At 37.6% G+C, this 18991-nt stretch overlaps 2 protein-coding genes across 2 annotated transcripts in view; one reads left to right on the forward strand and one right to left on the reverse strand.

Annotated features, from left to right (window-relative positions):
* LOC134747993 (inositol-tetrakisphosphate 1-kinase-like) overlaps positions 1 to 18991 on the reverse strand; it is a 110333-nt gene that overhangs the window by 14169 nt on the left and 77173 nt on the right. The window lies entirely within an intron of this gene.
* LOC134748013 (CLK4-associating serine/arginine rich protein) lies at positions 532 to 18761 on the forward strand. Its single transcript, XM_063682710.1, has 17 exons — positions 532 to 701; positions 955 to 1052; positions 2167 to 2345; positions 2576 to 2743; positions 2866 to 2975; positions 3893 to 4065; positions 7352 to 7521; positions 7937 to 8030; positions 8294 to 8551; positions 9285 to 9326; positions 9962 to 10087; positions 11649 to 11709; positions 13266 to 13338; positions 14221 to 14326; positions 14795 to 14872; positions 14996 to 15406; positions 15476 to 18761. Exons 1-17 carry the CDS (start codon positions 603 to 605, stop codon positions 15552 to 15554), a joined length of 2325 nt encoding a protein of 774 aa, XP_063538780.1. The 5' UTR covers positions 532 to 602; the 3' UTR covers positions 15555 to 18761.

Raw genomic sequence — 18991 nt, forward strand, 5'->3', positions numbered from 1 at the left:
GCCGCCTAAGAACACGATCTAGTAGGCGGGTTTTTGCCGCGCGGGTATGTCGCCGGCTTAATCAGGCCTGGCAGGCAATGCAAGCCCGGCGGCTAAAATAAATACCCGCCAGCATAGTGTGTAAGGAGCCTTTAGACAGAGCTTCGAGTTCATTTCGTTTTTTTTATTATTATTTCATGACCATGGATACAGTTCATTTCGAGTTTCCATGGAGTTTCCCGCTTCTCCAAATTGACAGTTGTAATAATAAGTGCTGCCATGTCCAAAATAATCAATTGTATTTTAAAGTTAACGAAAACAGAAATGCACAAACAACACCGACATTTTCCGTATAAAGTACATATACCCAAAATAACATCAAAATAAATACTGTTAAGTAGATTTCATAATTTTTTATGATGAGACGATGCCAATACTTTTTGAAGTCTGGCAAATTACTTTTCATAAAGGAAAAAAAAAAACAAAATGGCGTTACTCGTCCGCGCTGTTCGGTCGGATACTTCGGACAGGACAGGCCAAATTTTTCTTTAAATGGAATAGTCATACAATACAACATTTGAGATATTCTGTTTTGATGTAATTTCATTTAAAAAATTGCCAAGATGTGGCACGAGGCTAGAAAGCAGGAGAAGATGATCCGGGGGATGATAGTGGACTACAGAAGGCGAGCCGAGCGTCGAAAAGACTTTTACGAGAAAATTGTATGTTCTTTACATTTTAATGCGATGTACATGATCTGGTGCTAATTTCTAACTGCTTAAAATATGAGAAATTTAATACGTATTGTTGTTCCTCAATTCCTCATTTAAATTTACTTCCCAAGATCTAACTAAGTAGATATATGTATTTTATTGACAACGTAATATATGTTTGTCTCAATAAGGAGTGCCAAGAGAACGCTTATGCGCCTGTTATTATGCGTACATGCACCTTAAACTTTGGTTCTTGTTACAGAAAGCTGAGCCAACACAATTTTTACAACTACATGGCAGGCCATGTAAGATACACTTGGACCCAGCTATAGCTGCAGCAGGAGAGGGACCGGCTATAATGTAAGTATTATAGTATGAATTATCTCACACGAATTTTTCGTTTTTGGGCCCTAATCTGTTAAACAAAAGGTATTGTTTCCTTTATGCAGTGGTTACACTGCTTTCTGCAAATAGCCCCGACATAAGTAACAGGAACAACCCGTTTAAAAAGCAAATTTACCATCCTATTTATATTATATGGTTCAAATTCATGAAACAGCCCATTCGGAGATAACACGCTTTTATATGTCCAAAGAAAATACCACCCTGATTGTTCTCTGAATGAGCTGTCACATAAATTTGAACCTTAATACTATCACGATAGTTGCTTTTTAAGCAACATGGTGGCTTTGGCACATGCTCAAGACCGCTCTTAAAAGAAACAAAGGCTTTTGTTTAACAGCTTAGGGCTTGAGCCTGAAAAAGTCATCCGAGATAATTCATACTGTACTGCTCTTTGTATTCTAATATGATTATCCATTGCTCTAGAATACATTTACTTTTATACTGGTACAGATTCAGGGTAATCCTAATTTTATATTATTCTACGTTTCTCCTTATGGTTAAATAAATTGATATATGCACTATCCTCATGCCGGATTAGGATATCCACTCCGTTTCGATGGATTGACCACCTTCATTCAAAACATACAAACAAGCATTTCCTTTGTCTTGTAAAATTTTCGAATATATAAAATTTAACCTAATGAAAAAATACAAGTAGATTAAAACTTCCTTAGCTATAATTTTGTATGGTGGGAGGCACAAGGCTATATACTGCATGACCCAAAAACAATCTGCCCTAAAATCAACCAGCTTCCCTCATAATTGGTCTCCTATTCACACCATTATAGTCCTACATCAAACAATGTGTTGAATTGAAATGAGTATTGTAAATAAATACATTACATACATATAATCACGCCTATTTCCCGGAGGGGTAGGCAGAGACCACGGATTTCCACTTGCTACGATCCTGACATACCTCTTTCGCTTCCTTCACTTTCATAACATTCCTCATACACACATATTTCGCACACAAGTAGATTTTGAAAATTTATAGTTTTTTGTTTGTTTGTTATTGTGACATTTGTGGCTGTTTCAAATATTTTTCTAAATGTTAGCAATATTTCAGGATGCCTTGGCAAGGAGACACAAGCAACATGATTGACAGATTTGATGTTAGAGCACATTTAGATTATATTCCGGAAGTGAAAATTCCTTTTGTGGCCCCGGAAGATTTGAGCCAAGAAGAGAGGCAATGTAACTACGAAAGTTACAGGATTCTGGCACAGAATGCGTTTCTTGGAATAAGTATGCATTATGTATTTTGTATTGTTTTGTGTTTTTTATAATTTATTTTTACATTCATATTATAAATAACCTAAACTAAGACCTGCAATCAGTAAAGGAAATAATTTAAACCTGGTTAAATTACAAACTAAATTTTATTATGTGTATGATACACACATGTCAAATCATTGATCTATATTGATTTCACATAATGTTTGATGTTTAAACAAATTGGTTTGCTTTATTTTCAGGCGAAGAAAAATTCCTTCAACAATTAGCAATTGAGGAACAATTTGGCGTAACTTTTGAAGAGAAGGAGATGCAAAAAGAGAGGTTAAACGAAAAGAAAGGGACGGGTGCTGCTATAGGATACAATTATAATGACCCCGGAGCACAACCGTCTTGCTCCAACCCTACTGGTAGATTCAACTTTACTATACATATAAAACTCAATCTGCTGTGACGCTTGCAGACAATAATGGGACATCATATACACTAGTTTTGTTCTGGCAATGTTGATGCCTTTAGTGTTAACTTACAGGCCCTGACGTTAAAAAAACAGAACAGCAGGAGGATTCTGATGATGACTCTGATCTGGAAATCATTGATGTGGATCTGAGCATAGATGTCAACAAGGTGGAGGCCTCACAGGTGAGTTTATCTCAGGGTATTAAATAATGCTTATCCAGTGGTGTAACTATAGTTCGTTGGCATTAAAAATGCAGTAAAATCATCATTGTCTGCCAGCCTAGCCACACCCTTACCAATCAAATCATTCCTCATTACAAAATCAAGTTCACAGTTACCAGTTGAAGGCACACTTTCTAATTATCTATACAGGGTGGAAAGGTAAAATGCCATGGGCAATTTGCCCCCGAGACGGGTAGTTTGACCGAGAGGCTGTGTGCACAGGCCCCCATTGCCATGGGCCTCAGTTGATATAGTTACGCCACTGTCCTTATCTAATTGAATACATGCCATAGTAATCTAATTAAAATACTACGTTTTCGTAATACCCAACTACAAAACCTGACTCAAACATTTTAACTTCTAGATCTTAGAGGCAATAATGATAGGAGAATGCATAGCAAATTTTCCACATGCATACTTTCTTTTGATTGCATATCTGGTGCAATATTGTACTTAAATTTTCTTATAATATTTCAATAGTATTAGAGCCAAACCAAAGATATATTATGTAATTCCTTATAAGATATGTATAAAGTCTAAGAATATAATGTGCCTCGGAAAATAAAGAAAAAATATGCTTGAATCGATGGCGGCCCTACCTTTGGCCTATGCTTGTGTAGATGGCGACACTGTTTGATATTTAACAATTTTAACACATATCAGTGAAACAACATGGGTCGAAGTCATATGGCGTTCTAAAAATAATAAATCATTTATCCACATATATCAATATTTTTATTCATTTTCATTTTTAGTTCTAATCATGTGTCGAAAGATGGCAGTAAATTTACTGTGACTACAAAATTTACTATGGCAATAACCCTCTATACACTCTATTCTCGTTGGCCAAACTAAACAATATACTTCTCCGAGTACAGGCACATGAGTTGAACAGCGTGGGTCCTCTATTCGGCATGGCGGGCTGTGACCTGTTCTCGTTCCTCACGGGAGACGCTGATGATGCTGAGCATCAGAAGCAGCTGCTGCGGGAGGAAAAGGAGAAAGCCATGTTCTCGGGACGGAAGAGTCGAAAGGAGAGAAGGGCTCATCGGTGAGTTATCTTTATGTTACGGGGCTGCCATCTATCTGTTTAAGAAAATTTATTTTTCAATGTGTCCAAGGCAAATGTGATATTACCACGAATTAATAAACTAGTGGATGTGAAATGACTCCTATTTAGTATGAAAACCAGTGTCGCTAAACTCACACATTCATAGCCACGTTAAAATATGTCACACACTTACAAAATTGCTCTGATTCGTAGCAACTTTCCATACCAAAAGGTTATTACCGGTGGACATTTCTCGAACGAATATCAACTGTAGGCTACATGAGTGACGGTTTAAAATATAATGTCAAAGCTATATGACATACGACTCTTTCATTATCTCATTCATCTCACAAAAGCTCGCTCAACGTTCACCTAATACAACTACTCAACACCAGATGGCGTTATTTTATATAATTTTAAAATCACTTACTTATTACAGGCGAGAAAAGGGCTAAAAAACCAGTATAAGTAAGGTCTAATTACGCATGGTTTGTTACGGATCTCACGGTCACGTTACACTGGTGCTTTCGAGATCTCTACACGCCTGCGAGTAGCTAACCGTTGGAACTTCTTTCCATTCGACGATATAGGGAGGGGACAGTGTAATCGGAGTGTTTTATCGATATTTGTGTGTTCAGTTAGGTATTGATATTTCATTACCGTATGTTTTAACTAATTTTGATGATACTTTATTTATGATTATAATATAGGTAGTGATAATCGTGATTGTATGAAAAATAATATGTAGTACAGTACAACAAATATCTAACTAAAAATTTGTTTCTTATTAATTGACCAACTAGGTTGTTAATGTGAACATTAAATATATCTTAAAGTCAAACAGATAAAATCATAGTTCTTTAAAGGTCTATTAACTCGGTATTGCTGTTATTTTGTAATCACAAATCTGCAATTACTTACATAGGTAAGTATTCGTCTTTAACAATATATTTACTTGTAGCTGCATTTAAGGCCAATCTAGACGGGACAACCTGATTAAATTGTCAAATTAATTGTATGGTCTGAAAGCATACATGAAACTGGCTCATCGATCCCACTTGATTTGATTGTAAGATTGTGACCTATCAAATCAGAAAGGGGGGCGGCAAAATTCCAATATTTGACGCTAGTTTGCGTGGTACGGAACACTTTTTATTAATTTAGTGAGCCCGAATGTCACTAATAATTCATCTAGCGTCCACACGCAACTTAGTCACTAATAATTACTAAATTAGTAACTAAGTTGCGTGTGGACGCTAGATGAGATGTATGGCAATTTTATCCCCAGAAACCTTTCTCTATGAAATGCTCCTAGCAAATGGTGCTATATTTTTGCGGAAACTAATTTTCTTGCCCAGTAGCATTGATCCATTTATTTTTAATATCGGCATCTTGTGGTAACCTACAATAATTAATAATAAAGAAATAGAAAATATAAAACTTTTATTCATGGCACATTGTATGCATTGTACGCATAAGTGCATTAAGTACCTAGTCTAATTATATTAACGATGAAAATATGATGGGTGTAAAAAACAAAACATATGTAAAGGAATACGAAGGTTTGAAAGGTTGCCATGAAATGACCCCGACTTAACTTAGTGCTTGATGACCAGAGCTGCCATATTTACTAAGACATTGATTATCCCAAATAATAATTAGAAACGTGTCTAAAATAATAATTTATTACCAAACCAAACATCAAACTTGAAATATCGTAACTTTAACTTTATCGATATAAATATCGACATTGCGCAGCATCTGAGTAGCGAAGTTATTTGACATTTAGGATAGCGAATATTCCAGATAAACGTAAAGAATAGTGACAAAGGATTGTGAACTCTAAGTTCTAACTGATAAAATATAGATTTACTTAACGAACATTCCTAAATAATGCAAAATAAACAGATTTTTCGTATTTATTGGATTATATTTAAATAAATAACCACCGGTGATAGGAAATACCTCCACGTGAAAGATTTTTTAAACCGCTGTGATTTCTGCAGCTTAATACTGCACAATACGGCATTTTAAATTTAATTATCAATTTTTGTTAGACGAGCGTACGTACTACGTGAATGTCATTCGAGCATGAAGTTTACACAACAACTGAGCATAGTCTGTGCATAAAGTGAGTCGGTCGCTACTAACTGTCGGATAGACGGGAACGCCCACTTGCCATCTCCATCCTACTCCGTGGATATTACTATAGTACATTTCGATGCTAGCTCGGAAAGTATGTCATTACTTCACGAACACCGAGATATCCTGCCAGGCATGACTCGGGACGAGTGAAGAATGACATTTCCGCACGTGTAACGAACGACGTTTTTTAATACAGTTGCGAAAAAATTATAAAAACAACAAGTAAGGAATAAAAACTTTGGAAACTTAAAACATGCTTGCAGTAAGAAAAAACGTCTCTTCTTTGGCAGGCGTTTCGGCAGCTATTCCTACCTCTACCATCCATAGCTATTCCGTTCCATTCAGACATTCCATAAAATCGAATATTTAGTACTCAAGAACATTTTTAGACAAGCAAAATTGAAAAATCTTTGAATGCAGTTTTGTTTATTTAAAAAAATAAAAGACTGTTTCCTTTAAGTAAAATGAGCTAACTTAAGGTTTTAAGGCACTTGCATTATTTTTTCCACCCTGTATATTATGTATATTTTTACTTCTCATGCTCGTAAAGTTCTAGTTTAAGTCGTGCGTAGGCGACATAAAGTTGCTTATTATGTTCTAGAGCATAAAGTAAAATCATCTATTGCGACCCTTAATTACTTAGCAATAAAGTCCAAATGAGCCATACAAACTGCTAGCCCTGCCGGCGCGCTCCCGGCCCTAGTGCCCCGCGCCTCTGACACAACTGAGTAAAAATTTCTTTGGTCTTGAATAAATACGGTAAAATGACTATCAATATTGGATATATTTTACTCACAATCGAAGTGAAAAGTAAAGTGTACTCAGGCATAAATCTCCATTTTTATCCTCGACTATATTGGTCCGAGCTAGAGTTGTGCCGTTCCTGGTAACATTACCCATTTTGTATAGAGAATGTTACCGAGCGAGAAATTTCCCCATACAAAATGGGGAATGTTACCGGGAATGGCACAACTATAGTCCGAGCGCAGCGACGGACCAATAAATTGCCTCGTATAAAAATGGATCGCTTTATGCCCTTGTTGTAGAATCTACTATTAACGCGATCGCAACTACGGCAACGCGCCGCCGTGCGGTCGCATATTAAAATCGAAGTTGCGACGTGGCACTATTTTGTTTTCAGGGATAAGAAGCTGCAGCACCGCGTGGTGAGCCCGCCGGCGTATGCAGCCCCTCGCGCTAGCTCGGAGACTGCGAGGTCCGTGAGCCGCTCCGCCAGCCGCAGCCCCGAGCCCGCGCCGCAGATACAGTTCATCACCTCCTTCGGCCAGGACGACGACGAGGTCAAACCCCGTGAGTCCACCCACTCCCATGCGTGTGCGATGTGCGTGACACCCACGACACGAACACCATCCTCTTTCTAACGTTATTGCGGCTTTTTTGCCATGGTTCGCTATATTAGCTAGTCCACTAGTTTTGTAAAACTGACTACTATGTGACCTTAAAACAGGAAAAACAAGCCCTTTCTGGTATTGTCCAGCTTCCTCACTATGTTTTTCTTCACAAAATCTTTCAGTAACATAAACGTAATCCAAAAATTTCACTACATTCACTGGCCGTATGATAGCAAACCAAAAGTTATTAACACATTCAACATACATTACTTCAGAAAGCAGACTTTCCAAAGAGTTTTGTATAAAAAAGATTTCCAACTTAATCATAAGTATCATAATTAGTAAATAACTTCAATTTTATTTTCTTGTTTCAGCACCTCCAATTAAACCTCTGTATGCTGACAAATTGAAACAAAACCTGAAACCGGAGATTCTGTATTCAGATGTTGCAAGAAAACCACCAGCAAGGTTAGTGAAACCAATGTAAAAAAAATAGACAGTCGCATGATCGCTCAAGACGAAACGGGGATTTCGCAGCAAGCCGATTTAGCACACATTCTCAGTTATTGGGTAGGAAAACACAGGAAATTGGCGAATTTTAAAATCACTGTTTCAGCAGTTTTACCTCTCCCTATTTTTCAGTGTAGGATAGGAGTTAAGGTTTAGAAAAAAGGAACCTGAATTATTAGTATGTTTATTACGTATTTTACTAACAATTTAATTCGTTTCAGGTCACCGCCACAATACAATGATTACCAAGGCCCGCGGCCGTTCATGGGTCCGCACCGGCCCCGCTCACGCTCCTACTCGCGCTCCGTCTCCCGCTCCCGCTCCCGCTCGAGGTCGAGGTCGAGGTCACGGTCGCGGTCGAGGTCAAGGTCGCGGTCCCGCTCCTCGTCCAGGTCGCGCTCCTACAGCCCCCAGCGGAGGTCGAGGTCGACCTCGAGGCCGCGCCAGTACAGGAACAGACGATCTAGAAGCCCGCCCAAGTTTGTATTATACCTTATTTACCTCCGGGATTTGTGACCTGTACGGGTTTTGGCTTCAAATATTGTGCCTGAAGAAAGTATTTACAATAATTAACCCGTTAGCGCATATGCAGCCATATATTATAACATTTAACTTTATTGGCAGGTATTAATGTTCAAATCTAAACAAATATTTTATTTATAACAATCAGTAATTTACATTCAGTGCCAGCGCGAGCCTTGCTCTACGAGCGTAGCCGATAACATGGGAAACTCCGTATGTAGCGAAAAGCGCCTACGAACAGAGAACCGGCCTAGCGGGTCGCTGGCAGTGAATGTGTTAATAATGACAAAATATATCAAATGCTACAAGGACGACTTCGAGGGTGGTTTACAAGAAAAAATAAACTCGTTAAAACATAAGCGACAACTTGTCAGTTGTTACTTTTGACGCTAGTTTTTGTAAGATGAGATTATTTTATAACGATTGAACGAGTATATTTAAAGCCTGACCAGGAATATATGATCACGCGCCATGTTGCGGAATTTCACTGTAACTATTTTTTTCATACTATACTGAACTGTCACCCTATACATGAGAATGATTAGCGCCCTCTTGACAATGATCATATATTACTGGTCAGGTTTTAGTAGCAATTTGAGATTTTTTCCAATAAATGTCAATTTGAATTCTATAATATAGCATGACTAATTTGACATTTATATGCAACTTATGTTATTGTATTTTTCACAGTTACGGTAAACGTAATCGCTCGAGGTCCATGTCTTACGAAAGGTAAGCTAGTTACATTTATTATATTTTAAAAGGATAGTATTCAACTATTGCGTACGTATTATCTTATTACAGACTTCCAGGTAAGTTCTTCCAGGTATGTAAAACAATAAAAATCATTTTAATATTCCCTTTATCAGTAACAGAAGAATAGCAGGAACTGTTTGTATTTGTAACTTCTAATCTAACCCTTATAATATATAGTTGATCTTACAGTTGTACACCTTTAGTTTTTTTAGCGTTGCAAGGGGTTACTAAATAATGTATTAACGGGTCTATCGCAGACTACATGTCTATGTCAAAGGTTTTTACCATGTTTAATGTCCGTGCCCCGTGTATGGGTTACGGACTCCTCTACAAAGCTGCAAGGTTAACAATTCAGACTGGGACGGTTAACGTGTTAAGTCAAAGGGGCAGTTATAGTCTTATGACGTAAAAGGTTATTTGGTCTAAGAAATAAAGCTAAACTTTACTGGTTGACTCGTAAATGGTGATCATAACATTCAATATCTGAGGGACGGCAGTTCCCCCGTCGAGACAAGAAAAACCTTACCTTTTCTCGAAACGTTATCCTTCGAACCCTAAGTTTCGGTTTGTATATCATTAAGGTCAAATTTTCATTTCAGTATGTATTACAGCTATGACAAGGGCGGTGCGAAGGCGGCGGTGCCGCGGTACTATGGGCGCCGCAAGGAGGACAAGTCCTCCAGCGAGCTCTCGCTAGACTCGGACTCCAGCGACGCGCCCGATGACGGGAAACGCACGTGAGTACCGTACCCATACACTGTTAACTGATAGTAAACCTTATTGCCAAGTCATACGATCCATCGACGAAGAGGGCGGTGCCGCGGTACTACGGACAGAACAAGTCCTCCAGCGAGCTCTCACTAGACTCTGACTTCAGCGACACGCCCGACGACGGGAAACGCACGTGAGTACCGTACCCATACACACTGTTAACTGATAGTAAACCTTATTGCCAAGTCATACGATCCATCGATGATCAGGGATCTGGCACCGAGTACTGTACCTCAGTCTGGCTCTCTGTGATGCAGTTTACACAGCTTCAGCGTCGATCGGCGACAAGCGCACGCAACTTTGGAGTAATTAGTAAATACATCGTATCGGATTTCTAAAATTGACCGATGTACTAGTGAGCAATCTTTTGCCATCGTATTTTCTCGGAAACGTTCGTATTTGTCATGCTACTTCTGTCAACCTCAGTACTTTTTCTACAGAGCGTACAGAGACTGACTGTAATAGTATAAACACGTTCGTGCGTTTCCGTGAACATACGATGGTGAAGAATCATTCACTACACAGTAGACGATATTTTCATTTATTTTAGCTAAGACATCAATCCTGACATCGGTAATTTGACTAATTTGTCTACATTTTATAAAATAACCTAAATATGACTTACTACTTATACTGTTGTAATGCGGCATTACAACATATAAGAAGCAAAAACGTTCCAGGTTATTGTATACCTTGTTGATTGAGAAAAAATGTTGCCTAATTATTGACGATGAAACCTACGTCAAGGCAGAGTTCAAGTCTTTACCAGGTACTAAGTACTATTCCTCTCGTGACATTTCGAATCTCGACGAATCGCAGAAGGTTATCCCAGTACAAAAAATTGCTAAGAAATACCTCGTTTGGTAAGCTATAATCCAGTGCGGCATGAGGAGATCACCATTTTTCACTACCGGGACAATTAACACCGATATTTAATATCAGAATGTTTGAAAAAGAGACTGTTACTATTCATGAAGAAGCACACGTCCTCAACATTGTTTTGACCAGATTTAGCAAGTTGCCATTATTTGTCTCGAACTTTGGAATGGTATAAGGCGAATTCAGTCGAGGTAACACACCAAACTGTCGAACTTGGGCTAATATAAAAACTAAACTGCGAAAAACTTGCCAACCAGCCACATCATTGCCAGATTTTAAACGAAAATGGGTTCCGTGCAAAGTTCCATAAATCACATCAAAAGTAAAGTCCTGGAATTTTCTCGTCGTCCGTTAATATAGCCATAATATTTTATTTATTTATTTTACGTTAAATAAAATTAGTCATATATAGAGTTTTAAGCACTTTGGATTTTTATTTTTTCCTTTGTAGCATGTTCAATCTGCGACAAAGATTTTTTATACCACGTCGGTGGCAATCAAGCATACGGCCCGCCTGATGATAAGCAGTTACCGTAGCCTATGGACGCCTGCAACACCGGAGACACTGCACACGCGCGTTGTCGATAATTTAATAGTGTTCACCCTTTATTTATTTTTATTTTCGCCTTAACATTTATTTTCTTTCAGGTCGGCGGTTAAATCCAACACAAACCAGAATCAGTTACGATTAACTGGATCCAGCTCCAAAGTCAGTAAGAATCATTTTGCTTTTGAATTTGTACGCTTTCACATTAGAACAGTTGACTTACAGACCAGTAGTAACCCGACAATCTTTTGTTGCTTAGTTTCTTAGAACTTGATAATGAAAAGTCTCTATTAGTTACAATTTGACTGAGCCTTCGTTTTCACATTGTCCGATCCTTTATCGGATCTCGGAAGGAAGTAAAATGTAAGATATATGTGTTTCTCTGTATTTATGTATGCATTTAATAAATTATTATTAATAAATAAAAACCGGCCAAGTGCGAGTCGGACTCGCGCACCGAGGGTTCCGTACTTTTTAGTATTTGTTATAGCGGCAACAGAAATACATCATCTGTGAAAATTCCCGGATCCCGTTTTTACCCTTTGGGTACGGAACTCTAAAAACGATAAATAACGCAAAAAAGCCAATGGCACTCTCCTGCAGCTGTTTTTGTCATAGACGCCTTCCGACATCCGATATCGGAAAGGCGCTTCCGATAAATTCAGCCATGTCGGAGCCCCCCGTCAGCTGTCGGACAGATTATATTTGTTTGTTGCGTATGTGTCGGTATAATGTTTGTTGTAGTGTGCGTGATCGCTATAGACGGCGCCCGGGCGCGTCCCCGCGGGCTGACTACGCAGATGTAGGATCCTACATCCGATATCGGATCGGAATCGGACAATGAGAATACGCTCTTAAGCCGGACTTACATTACGCGCAATCGCGATCCGTCGAACATGCCGCTTCGCATCATGCAGTCTGGCTTTACAGGCTCAAGCCGTTAAGGCATAAGTCAACATTCTTACAAGTAATTGTAGTTGTGGTTATATTAAGTCTTGACGGCTAAAGCTACACGGCTCGGCCAAACTCTAACTCTGATATATGAAATTTAATTATGCACAAACTGGAACTACTTTGACTAGAATATTTTACCATTAACCACTGAAATCTGATTCAAACCTTTTTAATACAAGTCGTTTTCATAATCTGGATAAGCACCAATTAACTGTGGTTGATGTAATTTGGTCCTATCTAATTTGCCTCCAATTTCTCTAAGTCTGCACAGTAAGAAGAAAGGTATCATATTTGTTGCTTTCTCTTGTTTTTAAATGCAAAGTTTCCCTACTGCTCAGTGAAATCCATAATAACACCTGTACTATATGACTTGGTTAACAAATTGTGTCTCCTGGGCCGTGTTGCATAATAAACTACAACTATTATTTCCGCTTGTAATATTAGTTGTAGTTTATTATGCAACACGGCCCTGAATGGGACAAACGGTGTTCATTAAAACAGTCCATGTTGTTTGGTCACAGATCTATAACTAATACCTTAATTTCAAGTTGAAGTATGTGAGTTGATTACAGTCATTCCTAATTCTTATTGATTCTACTTGTTTAAAATAACCTTTCCTTTCAGTTGAAAACCCAAAAACATGCAATTATATTTCAAAACCATGTTGACAACTGTGTTGTACTATGACTTATTAAAAAAACCAGCCTCAGGAAAGGGCTTGGTTATCTGTCCCTTACCACCTATTAATATTTGTTGTCTTACAGGGTTCATCGCGGCACACAAATTCCCTCAAGGAAAAGCTCAAAAAGAAGATGCAGGCTCAGTTATCAAGGCAACGTGAGTTTTATATGTTTTGAATATTGAAAGCATTTTTCTGAAGTTATTTGTTAGAAAAATAATAGATTGCACATCGAGTACAACCCATTTTATTCTCGCGAATTATTTGTATTTGAGTTGTAAAGTTTGCTTTCGCTCGTGTTTTACTATATCGATACTTGAGTTGTTTTCTTTTCACACGTTGTTACAAATAACAATTTTTTACTTCAGTACTAAAATCTGTTCATGAAATCACTGACAACAGTATTAAATCATGATGTAATCTGGTGACAAAATACAGTTACACACTATTGTTTTGTGAAACAGTTAAAAGTTATCTTTAAATAACAGATATTTCACTTCATTATTTATCAACACCAATAATCTGCTAGCATATTTTTTAGTTTGCATAAAATCAAGTTATTTTGCAGCTGTAGAAAGAATTTGTATGTAAATAACTATAGTCCGATTTTTTTCAGATTAGAAATTTTATAACCTCAAAAGTATTGGTAACTTTTTTCCTCCAACATTAAATCTGAGTAACTATGCACTGAATTATAGTGTCGTTTACATATTATTGTACCGCAACATTAGATATCATAGGAACCCTAGCATTTCAGAAGAAAAGGTAAATTACCACTGTGCTACAACTTTCGCGTCCGGATCTATCGCGAATTTATTTTGTTGTTGTTCGCGATAGACCCGATTTTAAATGTGATTAATAAATTACCACTACTTTTTATTTTTAGTAAAATTCTAATCTGTAAAAAAAACGGTAGGTTTACAAAACTAGTCGTAACCTTTAACTAATAATAAAGGATGCTAATTATGAAATGAGTAGCGTTTATGCATATTTATATTAATTAATACTCGTATTAGATTAGTAATATTTTGATGGTGCAGTGCGGGCAGACAAGCGGGCTGAAGCGGAGCGGCTGGAGCGGGAGTCGCGGCGGCAGGCGCGGCGCGACGAGGAGATGCGCGACCTCGCCATCAAGCTGCGGCGCAAGTCTGTCTACAACATTAACGCGATCACGCGTCATTCATTCATATACTATCCTCCTCGTATCTCTTCCTCGTGGTGTGGTGATGAAAAACATGACGCCCTGCGACTAACCACCATTCAGTTATCGAGGGAAACGATTGCGTTTTTATTTTATTTTTCTTTATTGATAACAAATATAATCAAAGTAATTAATTAACTGAGGTAATTGACGCTGTGACGGCAATTTTGCGATAATTACTTTGTCAAGTGAACATGTTTGACAATCCAATTACTACAAAAGTATGATAGCTACAATAAGTACAACATCTTACTATATTTAGAGTGTTGTGCATAATTCTAATATATATAATATAATGATAAGTTGCACAAAACCTATTTATTTATACTCATAACGCTAAAGAATCCAATACTTAGAATAGAGTATGTCAGCTACGTTCTTACGTTTTATTTTTATTTGTTTTTTGTTCACAGGCAACGTGAAATGCGGCATCAACAGAACAGAAGGTCTAGCGACGATGACTCAGACGCAAGCCATAGTGGGTCGTCAAGGTATAGACTTTTTCAAAAAAGTTAACAATATGACGGCCATAACACATAGTATCAAAACGCTGTATTGAATATCTAACTCGCAAAGCACGAACTATGTGTATAACAAAGGCTTTTTCTTTACAGAGACTCGCCTACGCAGGAAAAGAAGAAAGACGAGGGTAGTCGCTCGAAAAGCCCCTCGCCGACGCCAAAGAAGATACCGGTGTGGGAAACAAACAGGGACGCCCCCAGAGTCCCCCCGGACGCCTACAGAAACAAGTACGACACCGGCGAGAGCTCGCAGTACCCCCCGGACGCCGGAAGATACGAAACCGAGAGCTTCGACCGACCGCCCCCGCCCTACCCGCCCCCGAGATACCCCAACAGGGACTACCAGAGTCGCAGCTACGACAACCGGCAAGATCACAACACGTACGAGCAACCACAGAGTAGATGGGATCAGAACAGCTACCCGGCGGCGCGGAGACGGCCGTACACGCACCGCGGCGGGTATCGCGGGCACGGCGACGGCGGGGCGCACCACGAGCACGAGCACTCGTATGAGCCGCCGGACTGGCGCGCCCGCCCCCCGCCGCCCCGCCACCAGCCGCCGCCCCCGCTCCCGCCCCCGCCCCCGCCCGACCACGACCGAGACGCTTCCAGCAGTTACAACAGGAGCAAAGTCAAGCTTGTCGACTATTAGGCCTTCCCGAGGTTGGAAATTTGATGCCAAATTAGATGATTATTATGTCGTTCAAATTCATATCACTAGGGATTTTATGTGTATTTTCTACGCGTTCCCATTCAATTTCAATGAGGCTTTTCGAGATATTGTCCATATTTAAAGGTTTCGACCCCATCCCTTTCGTGGACACGTTTCTAACCAATCTGTTGTAGATTTTCGCGAACTTTTCGAATATTTGGTAGAATTATCGTATTTCCACTGAACATAGAGTAACTTATACTAGAGCGGTACTGTCATAGTAAATTTTGTAACCCCAGTAAATCACTGCCATCTGTCGACACAAAACTAAAAATGGAGATTTATAAAAATACGATAAAATATATTTAAATATGGATAAATGTTTTTTTTTTGCATTAATTATTTTTAAGATTTTGACCCATGTTCTTTCACTGATATACGTTAAAATTGTTAAATAACAAACGAAACCGTCAACGCCATCTATACAACAGTTGGCCAAAGCTAGTAGCGCCCTCTGAACGACAATCAATTTTTTTTGATTTTCGAGGCACGTTTTTTCCTTAGACTGTATTCATCTATTACGGAGTTATATCTATCTTTGCCACTGAATAAGTTAAAAAGTCATCGACATCTATTGCACATTCTACAAAAGTGTCCGCGAAAATAATTCCGAACCAGATTAATGTACAAATCCAATTGAACAATGATCGTGCTTCTGTCACCTAGCTAGAAGTTAAATAAGCTCCTTATGACGATCGATTCACCCATGTACAATGTACAAATAGCGACACTCTTCTATCCATCGGTAGACCTTATTACAATATTACAAGGCATAAGGTCCACTGATGGACAGTTAAGAGGCCGTAGTCGATTTTGGAGCAAAAATTAAAAATTGATAGATTTAGTCGTTGAAATTATACACATTTTGTTACGTAATATCTAAATAACAAGTATTGGTTTCTATTAGCACGTCTTCTCATCTTGCCTTTTAATAATGAGGTCGCGAGCGTGCGTCACCGATAATATATGAAAAGAAGGGGCAGTTTTTAAAAATTCATCAAAAATTTATGGTGGTAAATTATACAAATTGATGTATAAGAATAGTTTCAGCAAATGTTGTAGATTGTTTAAGTACCAAAATTACGTTGAAATTAAGTCCATTTTCAGAGAAATTGTCACTTGTTTTGAAGTAATTTCTGGAGAAAATTGATTTCGTCTAACTTTCATTTACACTACTTCAAAGTCATAATAATAAAAATGTAGTCTGATAAACGTCAAGTACCGGATATGTGTAATACAAAATTACCATGTTTCCAGTCCAAACTTTACGATATTTACAAATAAGAGCGACAAAATCAGTGCTTTACGCGCGTTTACCAAGACGTCCATCAGAAAAGCAAACATTACTAATTTAGTGAGTCTGTTTTCAAAAAAATGATCTGATAAAAGGTAAGATAAGAATACGTGCTAATAGAAACCAGTACTTGTAATTTCAATTAGGTAACAAAAGGTGTACAATTTCACCGACTAAATCTATCAATTTTACATTTTTGCGACTAAAATCGACACCGGCCTCTTAAGAGTGCGGGCGATGGTACGATAGAAATTACACCTTAAATTTAATTGAGAATACTTTTAGTACAGCGGCCAGATGACCTAAAACACCATTCGATGTGACTGGACAGTATACTACCGACAAGTGGTATCGTTGTGTTCGGTAGAGTCTACTGAGTACGAAATAACAACTGGTCACTTTCTAAGAGTGTGGGGGGGATAACTGTGACGTCACAAAATCGGCAGTACAAAGTTTTTAACTTTTTTCTTTTAAACATACCATGTGGGGTACCAAATGAAAGGGCTTTGTGAGTAGATTACAAATATATAACATAGTCTAACATTTTCACTACTTGGTCTAACAAAATATTAGAAAACGCTCAAAAATTTCACAATCCTGAGTTGATTTTGAATTGCTCTAAATTGAAAATGGCTTAATGGATTAGTCCCAAATTTATATACAATGACTGTGAATATCCTCTATATTATATCTAAAAGCAATTAAACAGATATATCCAAAAATAAGAAAAGTATATGAAGTTGAATAACAGTATAAATTTCTGGTCTAATGTATGTATTTATTTTGGTATAGTATAACAGAAAATTATAGTGTTATTCAACTTGATGTACTTTTCTTATTTTTGGATATATCTGGTTAATTATTTTTAGACATGATATAAAGGATATTCACAGTCATATTGTATAATATTTGGACTAATCCATTCAGCCATATTCAATTCAGAGCAGTTCAAAGTCAACTCTGAATTGTGAAATTTTTGATCATTTTCTAAAAATTTGTTAGACCAACTAGTGAAAATGTTAGAGTATGTTATATATTTGTAATCTACTCACAAAGCCCCTTCATTTGGTACCCCACATGGTATGTTTAAAAGAAAAAAGTTAAAAACTTTGTACTGCCGATTTTGTGACGTCACAGTTATCCCCCCACACTTAGAAAGTGACCAGTTGTTATTTCGTACTCAGTAGACTACCGAACACAACGATACCACTTGTCGGTAGTATACTGTCCAGTCACATCGAATGGTGTTTTAGGCCATCTGGCCGCTGTACTAATTGGGCGTATTCCATTATGGACGCTGTATGTTACTTTATACCGCATTAAAAAATGGTATGTTGAAATTTTTTTAAAGTTTACTGCACTTGTCAAAGTATATTAATATATACATATATTCATGAGTAGAAAGAATATACAATTATTGTTCAGTTATTGTAATTAACGGAAGAAAGTACTATTTGTCTTGTTATAAAACTTACGTGATTCGTAATTAATGTTACTAACGGGTGTTACTTAACGCGGGATTTCATTATTTTTACCTTTTTTCCAACGTTTCAGCCGGGTTGCACAGCTGTGATCACGGAAGACTGACGTCCCAGCAAAATGTCAATGGATGTAATATATTGGTAAACAACACTAAACAGCTAGTGCAACCTGGCTGAAACGTCGGAAAAAAGGTAAAATAATGAAATGCTATCGCGTTAGTAACATTAATTACGTGTACAAAACGCGAGAGTTTAAAGTGTTACGTGATTCGTATTTTCATCTTCAGACTTGTGTAAATATTTCAAACACCATTTTTATTTTTACTTTAGTAATATTATAAGCAGCTTTTACAGTCTTAAATAAATACACTTGTTCATTTATAAAAACTTGTTTTTTTCTTTCTAATAGTAGTATAGTCCTATAATTACTTAATACATTTTTTAAATCTCTACTTATCTTTATTTACAATAAATTAAAGTTGATTGACCAATCTTATTATTGATCAAATGACGTCTTGGGAAACTTTTTTTTGCTTTCCAAGCGATTATTTCTCAGAATATACACATTACCAAAAATTATTTGACCACTTTTCTGTGATTCG

Source organism: Cydia strobilella, chromosome 15 (genome assembly GCF_947568885.1).
Source record: "Cydia strobilella chromosome 15, ilCydStro3.1, whole genome shotgun sequence".
In the NCBI taxonomy this organism is placed as follows: domain Eukaryota; kingdom Metazoa; phylum Arthropoda; class Insecta; order Lepidoptera; family Tortricidae; genus Cydia; species Cydia strobilella.